A 20,099-nucleotide genomic window follows, 5' to 3' on the forward strand; every position below is an offset into this window, starting at 1 on the left:
CTGCCTGATCAGGATACAGCATATTCTTTGCAATAGAACTATAAAGTTCTCATCTTTCAGTAAATAACTTATGGTATTGCATGGTGTCTTCCAGTGTGATGCAGTGGTGGCAGCTCAGGACTGAGGCTGGGGCAGCAGGGAGGAGGGGAGCTAGATAGCTGATGGTGGTGGGACCGAAGTGTTGCATGTGCTGTGTCTTAAGTGCAGCCGGTCATTACAAAGGTTTGCCTTTTTAGTGATCGTGGCTTACATCCCGTAGCAAGGGCTCTTTAAGAATGTCATTTATATGCCAGCTCTGTGACTATCTGACAGAGGCCTGTGTCTGAACAGATTAAAAAATCTTTTTGTTAATAGATAAAGAATACCATTTGCTTGTAATTAGGATTGTCCTCCTATCTGAATCTTAGAGGATCCAAATAAGATCATTTGCTGCCTTCTCACCCTCTCACCATTTTTATCTTCAATAAATAGCCTGTGGATGGTGGTGCACAAGAGAAATCACTTATCTGAGGCCAAGCAGCCTCCTTATTTTAGCAAAGCAGCCAGACGAGAAGGAAATCTGCCCAGACACGGGGGCTGAGAGATTATTGTGCAGCCCAAGACTGACTGCTTCATAGAACTATGTGCTCAAAGGCAGCTGATTTCATCTGTCATTAGTGAAGTTTTAAATTGACTAGGTTCTTTATCTTCTTTTTCTCTTTTTAGTGGAGGCTCAGCTGTTACAGCTTACATTTCCAACACTACTCTGGAAGAAGGAAATATAGATTACAGCAGCCGTCAGCTTTGTTGTTTAAGTGAAATGAACTGGTCTTACATGAACTATATTTGTAACCTTGGCCTGAGCTTTGCCCACCTTCCTGGTTTGGGAAGCTGTTCAAACAAATTGTTTGTTTCCATCCAGAAATATGTAATTAATAATATACATGTGTTGCTTCACTGTGCTGAGCTGTAACATTTGGAAATGTACAGCTGGAGTTGCTGACATTTCTAAACAGAGCATGGTTATCCTAATTGGCACGCCTAGGGTTGGAAAATTCCACTTGCTATCTTGGCTGTCACAAGCTGGAAACTTTGACTTTTTTCATTTAAAATAAATAAATTTAAAAAAAGCATTTAGCTCCTATATTGTTTTGCAGTTTTGGGGTGCAAGTCAGTGCCGTCCCTTGCTCCAAGTCTGTAGACAGCTTTTGTGCTGTTGCTTGCACTGGAACTCAGGTATGTTTTAAAAGAGTGGAAATCAGCCACTTTTTATAAATTTCACAGTTAGTACTCTGGATCCATCATCTTTTCAGATTCACTTTGACTCATACTGTCAGGTGATCTCCTTTCTTTCAAAAGCTGATTGGTGAAGCTGCTTTCTGGTAGAAAACTTGAGCAAGATAGTTCAGGAAAAAATATGCCAAAAGATAACTGGTTCCCCAATTCCTCCTTTTTTCAATAACGAGAAAATGGAGGAAGGATTAAAGGTTCACTAGTGCTTTAGCAGTTGCAACAGAAGCCCTCCTCTCGCTGCTGTTTACACAATCTGAGAAAAAAGGCTATTTCTGTTTTCTAGAGGGTTAAATTGTCAGAGATGGATGGGAAAGGAAAAGCACTTTCAGATTTTGCAGATACCAGCAACTACAAGTTGGGCATTGGTAAATCAGTGCTCCTGCCTGCAGTATTGCTCCAGCTGAATCCTGCTCCTTCAACTTTTTCTCCTGGATGGTGCCCTGAGATAAAGTGATGTTTGCTTGTGCACTTGCTTTTTAAATGGTGCTTTTGGCTGGTGGGCGTCTAAGACTTGTAGTTTCATATGCACTTTACTTGGCACTGTCACCAAAAAAGGGCGTCCTCGTTTCTTCTTCTCCCAGCTGTTTGTTCCTCTCCTTCTATCACCTTCACTGGCACAGGAGTCGGTGTTGGTGCACCCCGAGCTGGATTAGAGAACTGGTACAGCTGCATATATAATTCACACACAGGCAGGCACGCGCATGCATATGCACTCGCTCACACATATGCACACATTTTGTAGCCACATCAGTTTCCAATTCCATTCACCGTATGGTATTTTCTGCTGGCACCACACAAAGTGGCTGAGTAGGAAGGGTCCAAATTGCTTTCGGTATTGACAGTGTAGGGTTAAACGGATCAAACTGTTCCTCACTATTGGAGATATATATATATATATATATATTTATATATATATATACATATATATAAGCTAACTGCAGTGCAATTCTGATGCAAGGGAGTGGGGAAGATAAATAGTATATATTAAAAGAAGGAATTAAGATATGATTGCATGTAGACAAGGAAAATTGGATCAGGGAGAATGAGAGCTATAAAACAGAGAAAGTAAGGGGAAAAGGTTGGGGGAAAAAGGTAAGGTAAGGAAAGGTAAGGGGAAAAAGTAAGGGAAAGAAGGGTTGGGAAAGAAAAAAGGGAATAATGAATAGCATAAAAATGGAAAACAAACACTGGAGACAAACTAAGACACAATACAATCTTTTCTGGGAAAATAAAGCAGAAAAAGAAGGGAGTACAGTCAGGAAAGAAGAGAAGATATTCTAGGAAAAGCAAAAATGTGGTTGTAAGTTGCATAGCAAAATAATTAAATTAAAAGATAAGGCAGTGCTGGGTGGCTTATACAAGACAATATATGTGTGAGAGTGGCTTGCTAACTCTTTGAGATAGGAGTTACAGTGTTTTCTAGAACTTGGCACCTCAAAGCAATTTTGCTTCTTATTTATGTATTTTTCCTTCCTCCAGTTTAGTTGGCACTTCACATCTTGCCTTCTGTATAGAAAGACAAATATTATCCATAGCTAAAAGTTACACAGTGGTGGGAATGAAATAGCAATTTCAGCCTATCAGTTCAGGATATGATCATGTGATTTGCAAAAACCACATTCAGTTCCCTTCTGAGATGAAGATTATTATTATTACTATTAATACTACGAAAACAAGTAGGAGTCCCAGGCATGGAGCAGGCCACTGTACTAGGTATTTTAAAAACATAGAGGAAAAGGATTACCCTTACTCCAGAATTGTGAAAGAGCAGCTGGATGCAGACCAGTGATAATGTGCATTAAAGAACAATCGGAAGCGGTCAATAGGTTAAACAGTGGACCTAGAATTAAATGTTATGCTTCCAGTTAGAAAACAGGAGTTTACTGGAGATATCTTTTGTTTTTTGTGCAACACATGATATTAAAGACTATTGTAAGTAGATTGGTGGCAATAGATATCACTTGTCATTTTTCAATGAGCTGGAATTCTCACTCCTATTCGTATTGTATGGTGCATTGGCAACAAATCAACCCAGAAGCAACCCAACCGAAAACCAACTTTTTTTTTCCTGTTGTTTTACTTGTTTGGTGGCTCCCCCCTTGGATATTTTAAGATTTTTTTCCATTAAACTTTCACCTTTGCTTGTTTGTTACATCTGTGGTCTAGGGAATTTTTTTGGTGGGCATCTGTTCTCATTCACATTGTAAAGGAAAATAGTCATCTTGACCTGAAAGTTTATTAGCAATACTCAAAATCTTTGCAGTATTTTACATATCTGAAATGTTTTAAGGTGAAAATCTTTGACACAATGCATAAGAAGTATTTATTAGCCCTCATTCGGTGGATGAGGGAGCTGAAGCAGAGAAATTACAGGATTTACTCAAGTTCAGACAATAAAATGCTTGTAAAACTGAAGTTAGAACACAAGAGCCGCTGATACTCAGTTCTTACAGTGGTCTGTCATTGTCCGTCAAAGTGTGTCTCCAATGCTCAGAACATAAGGCTTTCCTTCAGAGCAGGATATTGTTGATATTGGGGATCATTTGGATTTATATTTCTGCAGGTAGGTAGTCATGTCTGAAGAAAATTTATTTCTTTCTAAATATTACAAAAGAATTAAATATCAGTAATAAAGCCAGAGTTTTATTTATTATATCTATTTAAACAGGACAATAGAAAGAAATCTTATGAAGTACTTACACAGATTTTATTCTTGGGTTATAAAATGTTCTGTCATCAGAAAAGGTGCCAGCCAGCAAATGGGGACAGGGAGGGCAACATAACCAGTCCTTTCTTACGCTGTGGTTCCTTCATTATCCTCAGTGCACTAGGGAGGAAAATAATATCTGTGATCTCATGACCAGTGAGGATGCACTTCGGCCTAGCCACCCTAGAGCAGGTGATTCTCCAGTAAGCCTGCTTTAAGCTTGCCGCATTGGCCCGGGTTCTTGATCTTTGCTGGTGTGCTCCAGCATATGTACTGTTTAGTTGTCGTAAAGTGGGGGATGCTCTTGAGACGTGGCTGACTCTGGGGCAGTTTTCCTTTGGCCCACGTGACTGATGGCAGGGCTGGCAGAAGTCCTGAGCATCCCTGGGAACTGCAGATCATACAGGTGGGAATCTAGCCAGCAGGGATGCTGAGGGCTGTGTCACTGAGCTGCTCTGGGTCCCAGCATCATGTCCAGTCCAGTCCTGGGAAGCTCAGATGTCTGGAGCCTAGCTTCTTCTGTCGTTGCTTCTACTGTAATACAGCTAGTCCAGAGCCAAGTGCAGGGAGGTAGGTGGAATTCAAACCATCTGAGTCCAGGCATTCAGTGGCATCTGGGCCTAACACTAAGGGCCTTTTCTCTAGTGCGAGTTGGCCCTGGGAATGACTGGGAGGTGGATCTTCCTCCTGGATGTATAATCTCCTTGTAATATTTAAAGGCATGATTCCTTTCCTTTCTTTTAGATGATGTTAGTGCTTTTCCACAGTGGAAGAATAACTGACTTGAAATGTTGGTAGTGATCTTCTTGATCGGTTTTTTCTCTTCTTTCTCTTCTCTTCTCTTCTCTTCTCTTCTCTTCTCTTCTCTTCTCTTCTCTTCTCTTCTCTTATGCACTGGAACAACAGACTTTAGATGCTCATTTCTTGGCATGGACAAGTAGAAACTAGGAGGAAAACAAAGTAGATCTTTTACAAAGCGTTTGCAGAGAATGCTGCAAGTAGTGTTCTAAAGTGCAGAGAAGGAGAATTTACTGCTCTTGTCTGGTCCCTCCCTCTCCTTAGAAGGAGGTACAAAATGCCTTAGGGGTACAAAATGAGAGCATGCCATTCTTAACAGATTGGTGTCATCTCTTGTGATGAGCACGAGACATGTAACTGGATCACACCTCACATTCCCCACATACCTGGGACACCTGTGGTGGTGCTGCAGCCCCTCTCTCACCTGCCAGCCTTACATGTGGCTGGTTGGCCCGATTTGTGCCTCTCACATATAGTGAGTAGAGTCACAGCACAGGGGAGAAACCTGCGGCAGCAGGATCATGAGCCTTGCCCTCAAGAGAGATCACTTCAAGACAGCAACAGCAGCAATAATCGCTGGCCCTCCCCTTGTTGTGAGGTGTGAGATCTCCCAGCCTGTGTCCCACTTCCCATTAACATATGAGGAACTTCAAAGATCTATACTTGTTCACCCTTTTTTCGGGGCCACAGATTGGCTTTCAAAGGAAGACTGTGTCAGGAAAGACAAAATGATATTTCATTTTTGGTAGAGCTCTGGTCAACTCAAACCAGAGTAGAGTTTAGGCTTAGGAGCTTATGTCAGTGCTGTTGAAGAGCCATCATTTGCCACAGGCAAGTTGCAGAGAAGTTTGCCTTGTCTCTAGCACAAAATAAAGAAAAGAATGAGGAATTCGTTCATCTTTCTTCCATAGTGTCTGGTCTGTTTGTTACGGTGCTGAATGACTCCTGGCAATTGCTGTCTGCCTTCCGCTCATGTTGCTTCACTGGGAGACAGTTCCTGAAATATCCCAGTGTTTCAACCACTCCTCATGACTCACTTAAAATATCTGATCCAATGAAAAGTCAACAAATGCATTAGTTTAATTCAATCAGTTTCCGTAAAACAAAGTAAATAAAGGAGCTTTATTTAAACCAAAAATCCCTTCTTGGAGTTGGTTGATGCATATTTTCTCTGTGTTGCTTCAGAAATCAGAAGGCATTTGAATGGTAGTGCCTTACAAGGTCTCCCCTACACCTTGTGTAATGCAGCTCTGAAGCCTGGTTACATTTGATGAAACACACTGAAATCTTCTAATGACTGTCATTTGACCTATACTTCTGGTCCAACTGCCTTGCTAAGTATGGGTCACAAGTCTGCTGCTTTCACAATTTATGAAGTACTGTATTGAAATGGGAATGTCAGTGCCCTGAATTTTTGTGACTCTAATTTTGTTTTCTAAGATCTATTAACCTGCTCTCCTGAGCACAGGTGCATAAAGAACGATCATAACATTTGATCATTTTATTACTTTTTTACCATTCATTTCTCTCTACATATACATCTATATGTCTGTACCACAAACTGACTTCTGAAATAGATGGTGAATTGTATCCCAGACTGTTAAATATTAATGATTTCATCACTCATTTTTAAATTCTCTGGAAAGAGAAGTTAGGGAAAAAAATAAGATATACCAATTACCCGCTATATCATGATAAATTGATACCTGATGTAGCAACTCTGATATTTACCACATTTAAAGAAAAAATAATACACTGTGGCATTACTTTGGAAGAGGCAATTTGCTAATGTTCTTTTTCAAAGGGTGAGTTTTAAACTCTGACTGTACCTGCTAGCCATACAGACAATATATTGTGGAAAACAGGATATAGCATTATGTAAACGCTATACAAACGGTTTATGTAAACGGTCTGGTTCCCTTTGTGTCTGTCTTGTGAAATGACATTATGTGTCTTTGATCAGAGAACCCTCTTTAGAAACTGCATATAAATCTCATGTGAAATTTGTGCTAAAAATAAAGTTTTTGAAAGAGATATCAGTTGCCATGCAGTGATTTCTTTCTACCTATGGGGAATGCTGAGGCATATCTGAAATCCAAGACAGGAGAATCTTTGCTAACTGTTTTTCTAATTGTTTTAGTTGGGAAGCACACTCAGAATGGAGAACATGCACATTCAAATTCAAGTTTCTACTGTGTTTTTAGGAGTTGTAGCAGATTCTTCACTAACTTGTACATTGTATCTTCCTAGTTCTGAGGATTGTAGCACCTCAGATGAATTTTCTGGTCTTGTCCTTGGATTGCTCACATTTTTCTTTCTGTTTGTTCTAAAATTTGTATACCTTCTGCCAACCAGAAAAAATATTTCTATGCTTCCATGAAGGTAAAATAATGATTAAGTAATTTTGTTTGTTTGTTTGTTTTAACTGGTGCTTCTTATTATTTGGATGGTGGTTGTATTTCAAGGCCCCAGGCCTTTTAGTGTGAAATGAGCCAATAGGCAGATTTAACAATCCCATAAATTAGCGCTTCCTTCTTGATTTGTACAGTGCAGCTGAATCTGAGAGCTGGTTACTGTGTGGTGCTTGAGTAAGGGAGCCCCCTTTTAGCCTTTGGTTGGAGACGTGTGGTCCTCACCCCACCTTTATCCAAGAACAAGGTTAAAAGTTTGCTATGAGTCCTTGTTGAATCTTACTGCAGAATTAAATTTCAGTAATGTTTCTCATGAAAATATTGGCACTTAGGACTTCAGCTGTTCTCCTAGATTATTGGATAAATGCCCTGCTGCTCACCCTCTTTTTGACTACCACAGTAAAAGTAGCAGTGCTTGACCAGATCTAACAATAACAGCCACTTTGAGTATAAGAGGATCCCAGAGCGCTGACGTTTTTCTTGGGAGTCAACTTTTTGAGGTGGTTGATTGCCACAACATTGATGCGGCTGCTTGGATGAGTTTGGCCAAGATGGCAATGCGTTGTGATGGTCCTTGAGTGTATAGAGATCTGATGTTTATGTTTTGCCTGTCCACTTGGAACTTAGCAGATGAAACTCAACTCAAAACTACGACAGTGAGAACCTAGGTTATGATGTTTGGTTTTCTTTCTTTTAATCTTGCTTACATTATTATGGTAATGAATGCAATTTGTTAGATGTTTGTGCGAGAAAGAAAGCTGCAGTCTTAAAGTGCAGGCTTCCTCATAAAGTTTTTGGATATCTTGGATAAACACTTGAAGTGTGGATCATTACTGCTCCTGGCACGCTTTGGATGAACTAAAAATGGCAGTGGCCAAAAGCATACGTTGCCAAAGCCTGTAATAAGAAAATTGGTCTATCCTGGCCAGACTTATTTTTATCACACAGGCAAGCTAGGTTCATAAAATCAGGAAAACCTGTAAAATAAAAAGTAGCTTTAGATTAAAAGAAAAAAAGAAAGAGCTTTGGCCTTGCAAGCCTATTGCATCTGAGCAGGCCTTGAATATCTCCAGACAAGGAGACTTCACAACCTCTCTGGCAACCTGTTCCAGTGCTCCGTCACTCTCACAGTAAAGAAATTCCCCCTCATATTCAGGCAGAACTTCCTGTGGTTCAGTTTCTGCCCATTGCCTCTTGTCATGTCACACGGGACAACTGAAAAGAGTTTGTCCCCGTCCCCTTGACACCCTCCCTTCAGGTACTTGTACACATCGATAAGATCCCCTCTCAGTCTTCTCTTCTTCCAAGAACTGCTGCTTTCCTCCTAGCAGTTGACTTTTTCCTCACTCCCCTTTCTTAATGGTTATTTTAGTGCGTTGAAGGGCAGTTTTCTAAAATTATTGTACTTTGTCCTCCATTTTACTGGAACCATCCAATTTGCTTTAAACTTGTTTGCCTTCAGTTCCTAAATGCCATTTTTTGTGTTTAAAATCTCCACAGCCCTCTGAACACCATTCTAAACATTTTTAATGTGCATTTTATCTTTCAGATCTCACTGCTAGTTGGATTCATCAGTGTACATAATTCTCAGTGGACTGACTACAGTGCATACAGCTACTTTCAGATTGTCACCATGTGCGACTTGGTTATGATTTTGTTCTTCTACATTGTCCACATTTTCAGAATCTACAAGCTGCTCACTTGCATTAGCTGGCCACTTGCGGTAAGTCAGTTAGATGGGCTGGTTTCCTTGCATCGCTTGTGGATTGATCTCCGGATTACTTAGTCCATTTTTTGTGCTGTCACACACTGATTTGCTCTCTTTCACTTTTTTTCCCTTGCATACAAATCCTTCGATTGCTTTTGTTGTTAGTATTCAGTTCAGCAGGTGCTTTAATTTTAAGAATTTTGGATGATTTGGGTCTGATCCTGCTCTCCCTTACATAGATACAAATCCAGATTTACTCCAGGGAAGGCAGTAATGTTATTCTGAGACAACTGAAAAGAGGCTACTGATAATCAAGCCTTCAGTAGAGGGGTCCTACCTCAGAAAAGTCTTTAAACATATACTCCTCTTGAAAGCTATACTTAAGTGTTTCTTCATTTTGTGGAGATGTAAAATCTTCTTGGATCAGCCTAGTGGTGCTTTCTCAGGTGTGGTGTTTGGACAAGTTAAAGCCCAGGGTAATGGGGTAAATTAGAGCAGCTAAGTGGTTGCTAGAGTTCTTAATCATTAGATTGGAATTCATGGACTACATCCTGTCCCAAAATAAAGTCTACATGTGCTATTTAAGTCAAATGTGACCCTTTTTGGGTCATTGGTAACTTAAATAGCAAGAAATAGGCCTTATTGCCTTAGCCTGTCTATTCCTAGGGTATCCTGCAGGATGTTCCTGCCTTACTCCTTCATTACCCCAGCATATCTGCCTCTCATATCCTTGCAGAGAACTAACATGCTGCACAGAAAATGAAACCTGATTTTTTTAAGTAACTTCAAGTCAGCTAACAGAAGAGTCCTTCATTTTTGTGTGGGATCACAGATTTTAACAGCCTCTTAGGACGTCTCTTATACGTAGTGGCATGTTAGTCCCATAGGTAAGAGATTAAAGGTTGTGGAAAGTCAAGCAGAGAGATGTAGAGGGAATTCTTAAATTCAAGAAGTGGTTGGATAGCTTTTAATGGAAACTACATTTAAAGTGTGCATTGCTGTAACAGGAGTAACATGCCATTTTGACATCTGCATATGCTGCTGAAATGCTTTCAGTTTTAGTGTGTTTGTTCATCAAATGCTCTAGAGTCACTAGCAGAGTTTGTGGCTGCTAAACTTCAGATAACTTTATGGGATGTGATTGTATATTAATCTCTTAAGACGAGCCTCCTTTTCAGTTGAATATTTAAGTGTCTTTAGAACAGACTAGGAAGTCTTGTAAGAGACTGTAAAACTACTTTTTGGCTGAGCTTCCTGGCAGGATCTCTACCTTGCAATTAGAGGTGTGATTTGCAGCCAGTAAAATTGTAGTGGTTCAAGAGGTTGCTCAGAGCTGGCATCCTTCTCAAGTTGGGAAGTATTTCTCCAGGGTGGCACTGTCCCGATCCTGTCAGGGATTGCTCTTCCACATAATTTAGGCTTTGTCAATTCTTCTGCACCTTGGCCCATTCCTTGGGTTCCTCAAAAGTAGTGGCCTACGTACACTTCTTTATTTGTCTAGAGAGACAACGGCACACCTAATTTGCCTGCTACATTATGGACTAGCCAGAAAGCCTCATTATGGAAATATTAAAAGTTTATTTTAACGAGGTTACAAAAGAGGAAAGTAAGTTGCAATCTGAGAAAATACTTTATGGCAGGGATCCTCTTCAGCTGTTTTAACACCTGAGCTAGCAGAAGGAAGCTGTGATACAGTATAATAGACCATCTCCCTTCTGGAATTTCCTTGAGCAATTTCCTTTTGGGACTCTCTTCTCTTTCCTTTGATTTAAGAACGAATCTCTCCTCTCTTTCACACCTGGCATTTGTTTGGTTCATGCTTCTAGTGCAAGGCAAATGCGGTAAGCAGACATCCCTCCTTTGCACCCCATCACACAAAGGGAAAAACCCATGCTCATTTTGTGGAATGAAACACCAGTATTGTTTGCTGTAAGCTTTGTGGGGATTCCAAATCTAAATCCACAGATCAATCCTGCTTATAATGAGACCAAATTGACTCCTGGATCAACATTCCTCAGACTAGAGAAGAGGTTGAATATTATGCCTCAGTGCTGTCATCTGAATAATCTGTTGCATCATGTTTTGCTGCCTAACTGGCCTGCAGGCACACTTACTGACTTAAGGCAGATTTCCTGAAACTTTGATATTAGTTATGAGTGTTTGTGGAATTGTGTCTTTTGTGGTTCTCTGCTGTCTTGGTTGAAATGAGGTGCTAGTAAATCTTAACAGTAGATTCACAGCTTGCTTTCTAAGCTTATCAGAAGTAGAGGCATTTGGTTTTCCTGTTTTGTAAACATAAAAGTTTCACCCTCAGTAATGTGCTGCGTTGGATTGAAAGGATTGCATCTATACTACATTTACATTACAAGTACACGTAATTCCAGTGAAATCAGTGGACCTGAAGACTGACCCTCCTTTTCAAACAGAAAGTCAAGTATAGTACAGAACTCACTCACAAACTGGCTTTGCTCTTTGTTTGTTTTACAGTTGTACTTTTTTCTTCTGACTGATGTTTTTTTTCCGTCTGAGTTTCTGAGTGACCTCTGTCAAGTTGCTTTGATTCTAATGCATATTGAAATGCTTTCCCGATGAACTTTCCTTCTAAAGCAGGCTACCCTTGTCTTTATAGGAATTTCTTCATTATTTAATTGGTACAATTCTGCTTCTCATTGCATCAATTGTAGCAGCATCCAAGAGTTACAATTTGACTGGACTTGTGGCTGGAGCGGTAAGACTGTGTTTTAGTCTTGACTTTTTTTTAATTGAAAAATATATTAAATAAGGCCTTATAAATCTATTGCTTGTCGTTTTACTTTCTTATCGATTTGCCTTGCTTGTGTCTTAGTGGCTGAACTACCTGCTGTCTCATTTCAGTGCATGTTCTGTAACATAATGCCAACAAAAAGGGGCTGTTGTGTGACTTGAGACTCACCATGGAAGTGAGAATTTGCCCCGTCAATGAGCTGCAGTCAAAGGCTCTAGCTTAAGCACATAGAGACAAATGTATTTGAAGGAAGAATTAAGACAAGCCACTTTTGATGAACTGTTGTTGTAGTGGCTAGAAGTTACTGAAAACACCTTGCTGCAGTTCTCTGCATTTGATACCTACTTACCCCTGAATAAAGCCCTGTTCAAAATCATTTCTCCTGAGCTAAAACCCACTGTGGTCTCAGGCTGATTTACTGGAAGATGTGCTCTGCCTCTGTTGGCTGTTGACTATGTAGAAGTATGACTCTTGAGGCAAAAGTATTTTCACATCAAGGCGTCTTAAAATACAAGTACATCGTAAAGAATTGTTTTCTGAAACTTAATCCTGATAATGCATTTTGTAGATGCTAAAAAGGCTTGCCTGATTTTTTTATTTGGTAGATGGCAAGGAAAGACATGTTTAATGACAGATCAGTTTTACTCAATCCGTGAAGCAGGTGTATTTTCACTTCTTGAGTCAAGTGAACTTGATTCTGAACTGCAAGAGGTTGCCTTTAGTCAACGCACTGGTATCACTGGAGAGATCCTAAAATATTTCCCATAATAATCTTGTGTGTGGTGAGTCCTCCTATCCCTTCAGAAGCATCTTAACTCTTGCTAGCTTAGAAGTAAATGTATGCATGCATTTTTTGTCAAAGTTGTGTTGGATTCTCCAAATACTGGATTTTCAGGAGCTTCAAATCAGTCTAGGCAAAACCCACATTGAGCTTTGCAGTTTGAATGGAGTTTGCCAAAAAGCAGGAACGAGAGGTGTTACAAAAAGTCTTTTTCTTGTTCCAGAGTCCTAGAGAGAAGTCTAGAAGGTCAAGCTTTATGCTGCTATCCATCTTTGTTTTCCCCTTTTATATGATTCTCAATCTGTCTTTCACTCATTATTTTGACAAGACATAAGCTGCTATTATACTACAGAAACATTTTTTTTTATTTTGACGTATTGGGAGAATGAAAAAAAAACATTTTTTTATCTGATTACTTCAGAAAATATGTATTTTGATATACAGAAGACAACATACATTCATAGAATATACATCATCTAACATTCTGTAAATATCTGTGTTTTTGTTGTTTTTTGATTTTTTTTTCACACAGACTTTCGGATTCCTAGCTACGGTTCTTTGTGTTTTAAGTATATGGTCATCCTACAAAATTTCATGCATCACACAGTCAACAGGCAAGTATTATGTTTAGTACCTGCAAGTGCTTCCCCAATGAATATTTGTATTTTCCTCTGGCAGTGTCTCTCTGGAAGGACTTATTAACACTCTGTTCCTTTTTACTCAGTTACTCACAAAGCAATAATTCTATACTGTCAGTCAATGCAGATGTATCACAGCTACTGACAGATATTAACAACTAACAAACAGAGCAAAATAACTTGCTTCTAGTAAGCAATGAATATATTGTTGCCCTCTCTTCTCCCTCTCCCAGCCAAGAAAAGGTTTCCTGTGTATTCTTTAATCTAGTAGATCAGTTTGTTTGTGGCAACTCAAGTGACATTGGCTTCCTTTTCAAAGATGCAGCTGTATGACTCTCTTCATCTCAGCAAGACGTCTGTGCCTTACCCAATAGGATACCAAAGAGGAGAATCCACCACTGAGGAGAGAGCGTGGGTATTTTGTTACTAGCCTGGACAATTGGTAGCTTTTGAAGATCTACCTGAATGCCTATACAAAACAATGTTGGGAACCAAAGGGTTTTTGTCCTTCTTCTTCCCCCCCCCCCCCCCAATTTTATAATGGAGAACTTATTTTTCCTGAGTTTTATAGAGAAGGACTATTTCTGTCTCACAAGCTGGGGTGGGGTCATATGCAGCTGTTTGCAATAAGTGCATTTAAAACTTATTTGGAGAGCTGTTCCATTCTCCTTCCGGAGAGATGGAAAAATTACTTCTGATTTCCTCCATCTGTTTACAGAAGGGAATCCTGCAAATACCTACCCGGTTCTTAACTTCCAAGGATGATTCCTTTCACAAAGCAACTATGACAAACCAATTTGTGCCTGGATAAGTTAACCGAAGTCTTTGTTGCCTCTTCCTATGATAATCATGGATTATTTTTAACATCAGCTCGGCCAGCATCAAAAATTATGAACTGCAACTTGGATAAATCACTGCAACACTCCCTTCTAGCCCCAGCTGTACAGCAGGATTTTTATGTGATGAAAGCAGTTTTTTCTTCATGAATTTTTATTATTTAATAACAAGCAAAGATTATTCTTAAAAACTTCTATCTGCCAAATACAGGAAAATACCTATCCAAGAATAGTTGTGTAATGGTTTGTGGGATCTTTTTCTTTCCTTTTCACAAATACTCATTGATAAAATTGATGTTTGGAAGGCCTGTTCTGTAGGAAATTTCTGTGTATTCCTAGAAATGATTCTTTTTTGAGTCTGATAGTTGCTTATGGAAAGTCCCACGTCAGCAGAACAGTGTGTTTCTTTCTCTGTCTTACATGAAGTTTGTCCCTTCCTCTGTCTCTGTTGTGATCCACGTTTTAGAGACTCTATTCGGGGATTTCAGAGCCTGAACAGGCAGAACAATTCAGTTTAATCCAGCCTGATTTAATGATCCTCTTGAAGAAAACTAGATTGGCATGGTAGGTATGTAGGGATACAACTTCTTCTTTTCACTCTTCCGTTTCCCCAGAGGAAACAGAAATGCTATATATCTCTTGGTATCTCCTTCACCTCTTGGGAGAAGTGCTCAGATAGATATTAGGCACCTTCACAAGCTTTCCCCACTCTTGCCAACCAAGCGCAAAACTGTTCTGCTGCACACAGCTTGCATGCTACTAAGCCCTCCGAGCTAGGGTCTCTGTGAGGAGAAGCATCTGCTAAGAGTTTGAGTGGGAGGCTGAGCTGTAGGTGAAGAAAAGGTGTGAAGCACTTTTTCAGCCTCCCATTTCACTCTGCCATTTGGCACCGCGTGGAGGGAAAAAAAAAAAAAAAAAAACTTAGGGAGATTTCATGTAGTCTAGCAACCAATTAATTCCTGGATGACACTCTGTGATCGCCCAGAAAGTATGTTTTGATGTTTTGATGCAAGTGGACTTCTAAATAAATAGTGGGTCAAGAGAAGTTACGAAGTCCTCTTTTGGTTTTGTGCCAAAGACACAGGGCTAAGGTATGTGTGCAGCTCTTGCTGTTATGACAGTGCTGGGTCCAAAGACCCACCAGATGGTCTTATTGCAAGATGCTTTCAGGCTGGAAAAGTGACATTTTGGCTGGCATAGGCTCCTCACTTCTCTCAAATCCTCCTTGTGAAACATGTCTACTAGGAAAAGCACAATTTTGCTGGTATCACCAGCTTTACCAAGGGGTATTTGAGTGACAGCTCTGTCTGACACAGACTGTGGCACCTCTGCCACAGTTATGCCAGCAAAAGTATTTTGAATTTTCTTTAGTGTCAGCCTCATTGTGAAAGCTCCATCTGTCTGTGATGTTGTCAAATACGGAATTCCAGGTGTTTCTTAAAAATAAACTATCATCTTTGCTATTTGGATGATGTAATCACTTTGAGAATATGATTGTTGTCTTGCTCATTTTTTTTTTCTTCCCTTACTAAAGCAGTGGTTTTCTAGCTGGGGAGGGGCATAATATATCCTGTAACTGCAGGGCGAAAGACATAGGAGCCACAGAAAATACTATGTTCCCCTTCCCCTATGTGGGTGGATGTGCTGGTTGCTGATTATGCTGCCCAAAAGTTGTCCATCCTCTTCAGCCCTGAGGTGACTGTAGAATTTTCTTTAAGCCAACATAGGTGGAGTTTAGGGTTCCATTTTTGCTGAAATTTAAAATTCAAATTTTGGGGGAAGAAAATGGGTAGTACAAACTGTTTCATATTGCAGGGGAAGCTGATGTTTGAGCTATGGGGATTTGAGACAAGGTAGAGAGTGGGTAATGCTTTTGTAAAGGTAGAAGCTGGTAAGGTGAGAAGGGGAAATGAAACTATTACAGAAAAGAGGAAGGGTGGCTCTGAAAAGCTTGAGGACCGCAGTGCTGGATGAAGACACTGCAGGTTATGTGACAGCTTGTGCAATTTTTCTGTTGCTCTGAAATGGCTAGATTTTGTGCTATGTGAAATAAAAAGGATTGTGTTCTTCCCTCCTAAAAAGGTTTAGGGAACACATCACTGTGTGGGATAGGGAAGGGATGGCAGGGCACGAGGGCAGTGATGAATTAGTTTCATGGCATTAATGAAGTGGGCTGGGGGTTGGCTGATGCTCCAGGGAGGAGGACTAGGAGCTTATTAGGATAAAAAGGTGCAGAGCACAAGAAAGAGCAGGCACAAACATTAGGAAAAAACTTCTGAGGGGAGGAACTAATGTAAGCCCCTTATGCACTAATGCGAATGTTGGCAGATATCAACAGTTGTGGCTGTGGCAGGACTTAAAGGGCACACTTGGCTGGAGTGGAAACAAAGGTGTTCTTCTCTGCCTGCCCACTATATATGTATCTGCTTTTATTTAATACTTAAAGTCTCTTTAAGATTTCCATGTTCTGCTAAAGCTGAGGGAGGATGCAATACATTTGACCTAGAAGCTAAGGAAAATGGCATCTAGTTGACACATGTTCAGCCTTCTTTAAACTGAGATTTTTTTTTTTTCATGGCGCCACTGTTCTTAGGGACAGCATAGAGCAAAACACTTCTGCTGAGCTTAAGAGGCTACATGCTGAGCGCAGCCTAGGCAGCCTGCAGACTAGATGTGAGAGGTGACAGGCCTGCACTGAGTTTGGTCTGATAGCCAAGGAAAGCTGGAGCTGAGTATTGCTGGGCCCTACAGAGTTTGACCCTCAGTCTTAGGCTCCTGCACTGGAGCACAGCACACGCTACTTGCTTTGTAAGATGGAGAAAAAGGTCTGTGGGCAGCCCGCATCCTGTTCTTTCTGCTTGCAATGATTTCAGCCCCTGCATCACCGGTGTGTCCCCACCACAAAGCTCTATGGTATTCTTGAGCAAGGGCTCTGTGTAACTCCCCCTTTTAAAGTTTTTTCGGCACTCAGGCTGGAGTGCAGGTGCGGGCTCTGTGCCCTTGGCTACCTTACACTGCTCTGCAAAAGCAGGGGGCTGTGCCGTTGTTAGGTCATCCTGCTGCAAACAGCAGCTCTTGGTTTCAGTCCCTGGGCCCCGGGTTGTGTAACCACGCTGCATGGCTGCAGGTCAGAAAGTCACTCTGGTGCTTGTTGTCTCTTCCTCTCCCAGAGAAGCGTGATTATTTTTCCAGCACAGCGGCAGCTTACACAGGAAGAGCAAAAAGTGCTGTTGGCTGCTCCTTCCCAAGGCTGACCTTCCTAGACTGACTTCCCACAACTGACTACTTCAGAGTTTGTTTCTGTCCTGCCCGTCTCTGGATCCAGCATCCATCAGCTTTGGTTAGTCCCCTGGGTTAGCACTCTGGTTTCTCTCAGCCAGCATGTTAAGTGGGCACCATCATTTACTACTGGGGGACCAAACAGTATGCAGTCGGTTCACACTGTCCAGGGGCTTGACTCCAAACAAAAGCCCATCTTTATACACAACTGATGAAATAGCTTTATCCTCTTGTTGGTTATCATTTCTTATCTATACTGGTTTACTAGATTATTGACTTCCCAATTTATAAAGCCATCAGACAAGATCTTGTCACCTGCCAGGACCAGCCGTTCTGCCTGGAGCTGTTGGCAAAGGGCTGCCTGCTTTTTTTGCCTTTTGCCAAACTTCTGTCAAAGTTGCTCTGACAGTGAAATTGAAGCTTCCTGGCTGTGCCTGAAGGTAGCACTTCAAGCACATAGGAAACTTGAAATAATAATAAAAAAAAAAAATTGTAGCACCAAGGAGTTTCCTGCCTCAAGGGTTAGGTGGCTGCCAAGGCAGGCTTTCGGTTTCACGTAGGCGCAGAATTTAGGCACCCAAATCTTTGGCATTGTTCTGATTTAATGCTGTGGAAGCTTGCATTTAAAAAGCCAGTGTTCAGTAGCCAAAGTCATGGCAGGGATAACAGTACAGAAGAGAAGTGTTGCTTGCTTTGGCTGGTTGATATATGCCTAGAAGGACAGTGGTATGATAGTGGGTTAATAGCAAGGAGGCTTAGCGGGACCTTGCAGTTTGCAAGGGTAAGGAGAGCTGGACTAGTTAGAGAAAGCTCAGGTGAAGAAGCTCAAACCAAGGGGTCACTGAGCAGAGCAGCATCACGACCTGGCATTTTCTGAGCGAGCAGCTCAGAGCAATGCTGTTATTTGGGTTAGTGTTTTCAAATGGCTTCCTGAACATAAGATCTCCAGCAGCACTTGTCTGTTGCATATAGTTGAACTGCAGCTTTGTGGAAAGGAGCCTAAGATAAATATTTTGGAATGCAGTTTCTCACTGGGTAAATGCAAACCTGCTCTCAGGTGAGACTTGTGTTTGAGCACAGTATGTCCTTCAGTGCACTAGCCTGCCTTGAAAGCCAGAGCTTTTGAATCAGAAGAGTTAGGAAGCAGATAAAATGATTTCAATTTAAATGCTTTTTTTGTGGATCCTAGCTTGAACTAAGTTAGATTACTTTAGCCCTAGAGCTAACTAGCTACATTTCATTTTTGATAAAATGCTGCAGAAGGCCACACAAATATGAGCTGTTGATCTCTTATGTTGCTCTTTAGATGTTTACAGACCCAGACTAACAGCAATGCACAAGCAACCATTTGAAATGAATAAAGCATTAGTAAAAGTGCAGCAGTCCTACCCTCACTATAACAGGAAATTCCACCAGGAGGCTGCGTCTTGCCTGGCATATGGTGCTATGGTGCATATGGGGACAACTGTTATGTGCGAAAGGGGCTCTGGAGGCTGTAGTACGAAGTGACACTGTAAGGCAGAGAACTCCCAGTGCCAGCCTCTAGTACGACAAAGCCCACAGATTTACTGTGGCTGGTCATAAAATAATTTTGGCCCTATCCTCACATACAGAGGCACTGCCATGTACGTCACCTCCTGAGTCACTGTTGCCTGTGACGGGAGAGAGGAGTGCTGTAGACCTTGCAAAGTTAGACAGCTATGTGGCAAACCAAGCACCTGGAGAAAAGGGAGGGTAGCGCAGAAGAAGGAACAAACCTACTGCTCCGTGATTTATGCCCGCATGTCAGGCTTGTCTGACCTCGTTGAGGGTTTCTGTGAGATTCACTCATTGATAACACTGTGTCCTCCTCCACTAGCCACTGTGTGCACACAAAACTAAGGGAGGAAACACCTGCGTGTTTCTGTGGCTGATTGAGGGGCTACCAGAAAGGTGGCACAAATACCCCAGTTTTTGAAGTAGAGCTGGTGTGTAGATGACATGGGAGGCCTAGTTAGTAAGAGACTGGTGGGACGTTTCTCCCTGCAGGAGAAAATACCAGCAAACCACTAATACAGAGTCATTTCTAAATAAGTATATCTGAAACATTTGCTTTTTATTTGCATGATTGCACTTGTGTAGGAAGAGCAATACCAGACAAGCAGTCCTTCTGGCATGGGCAGAACTGGCAGGACTCTAGAAACTTTGGAAATAAAATAACAGGTGTAGACTTAAAGGCACCTAACCCTCAGGCACACAAGGATAGACTAGGAAATTAGAGACATCCTGCACATGGTTTTACAACCCAAATGGAGTAAATGCCATTCTCTCAGAGAAAAGCACTCTGTCTTGAAGGGTATTTGCACTGGACTAGCCCTAATACCCAACCAGTCTCCCTTGTGTATTCAGTGAAGAAAGAAAAGAGCAGCAAGTGAATCACAGCAGGAGTGAGTGATTCAGCACACACAAGGTAGGCTTCTGCTCTGATTCACCCTCGAGATGAGCCTTGTCCCCATCAGCTGCATGGGGAACTTGACCTCCCAGCTGGTATAGCTCAGGGTAGTGCTGAGTAGATATCACTTTTGTTTTCCCATGTGGAGCTAAAGCAAAACATGCAGCACTTGCCTCTCAGCACTAATGGAGCTAATGAGGTTGCAGGGTGGATGGGAAGACACCAGACTAGGAGTTACATATCGCCTCAAAGCCTGCAGCTAGCCAAAAGCATCAGTTTGAAGCGTCCTTTTAGTACTTACACTGGCCTAGCTGTGGTGATAGAGTTTTCTTTTTCAACTCTCAATACAGCTCTGCCAGCACACAGTTACATTACATTAGCACCTTTTTTTTTTTTTTTGGAGTGGCTGGGGGCATTGTATGAGGGGGAACAGTGCTGATGGCCTCCCTGCCACAGCTATGAAGTACAGCTCTG

At 41.3% G+C, this 20,099-nt stretch overlaps 1 protein-coding gene across 5 annotated transcripts in view; it reads left to right on the forward strand.

The window, feature by feature from the left end:
• Positions 1-20,099, forward strand: part of CMTM7 (CKLF like MARVEL transmembrane domain containing 7) — a 45,362-nt gene that overhangs the window by 12,124 nt on the left and 13,139 nt on the right. For 2 of the 5 annotated variants that reach the window (XR_009957598.1, XR_009957600.1), the window contains exons 2-5: positions 8,738-8,911; positions 11,526-11,624; positions 12,974-13,055; positions 13,399-13,490. Coding sequence is in view for 2 of the 5 variants with exons in the window: in XM_062569372.1 (XP_062425356.1) it covers positions 8,738-8,911; positions 11,526-11,624; positions 12,974-13,055; positions 13,399-13,412 (369 nt within the window). In the remaining 3 variants the exon portion in view is untranslated. Of the gene's footprint in view, positions 1-8,737; positions 8,912-11,525; positions 11,625-12,973; positions 13,056-13,398; positions 15,407-20,099 lie in introns of those variants that run through there. The other 3 variants (XR_009957599.1, XM_062569372.1, XM_062569371.1) reach the window with 3 other exon arrangements.

Source organism: Rhea pennata, chromosome 2 (assembly GCF_028389875.1).
Source record: "Rhea pennata isolate bPtePen1 chromosome 2, bPtePen1.pri, whole genome shotgun sequence".
NCBI lineage: Eukaryota > Metazoa > Chordata > Aves > Rheiformes > Rheidae > Rhea > Rhea pennata.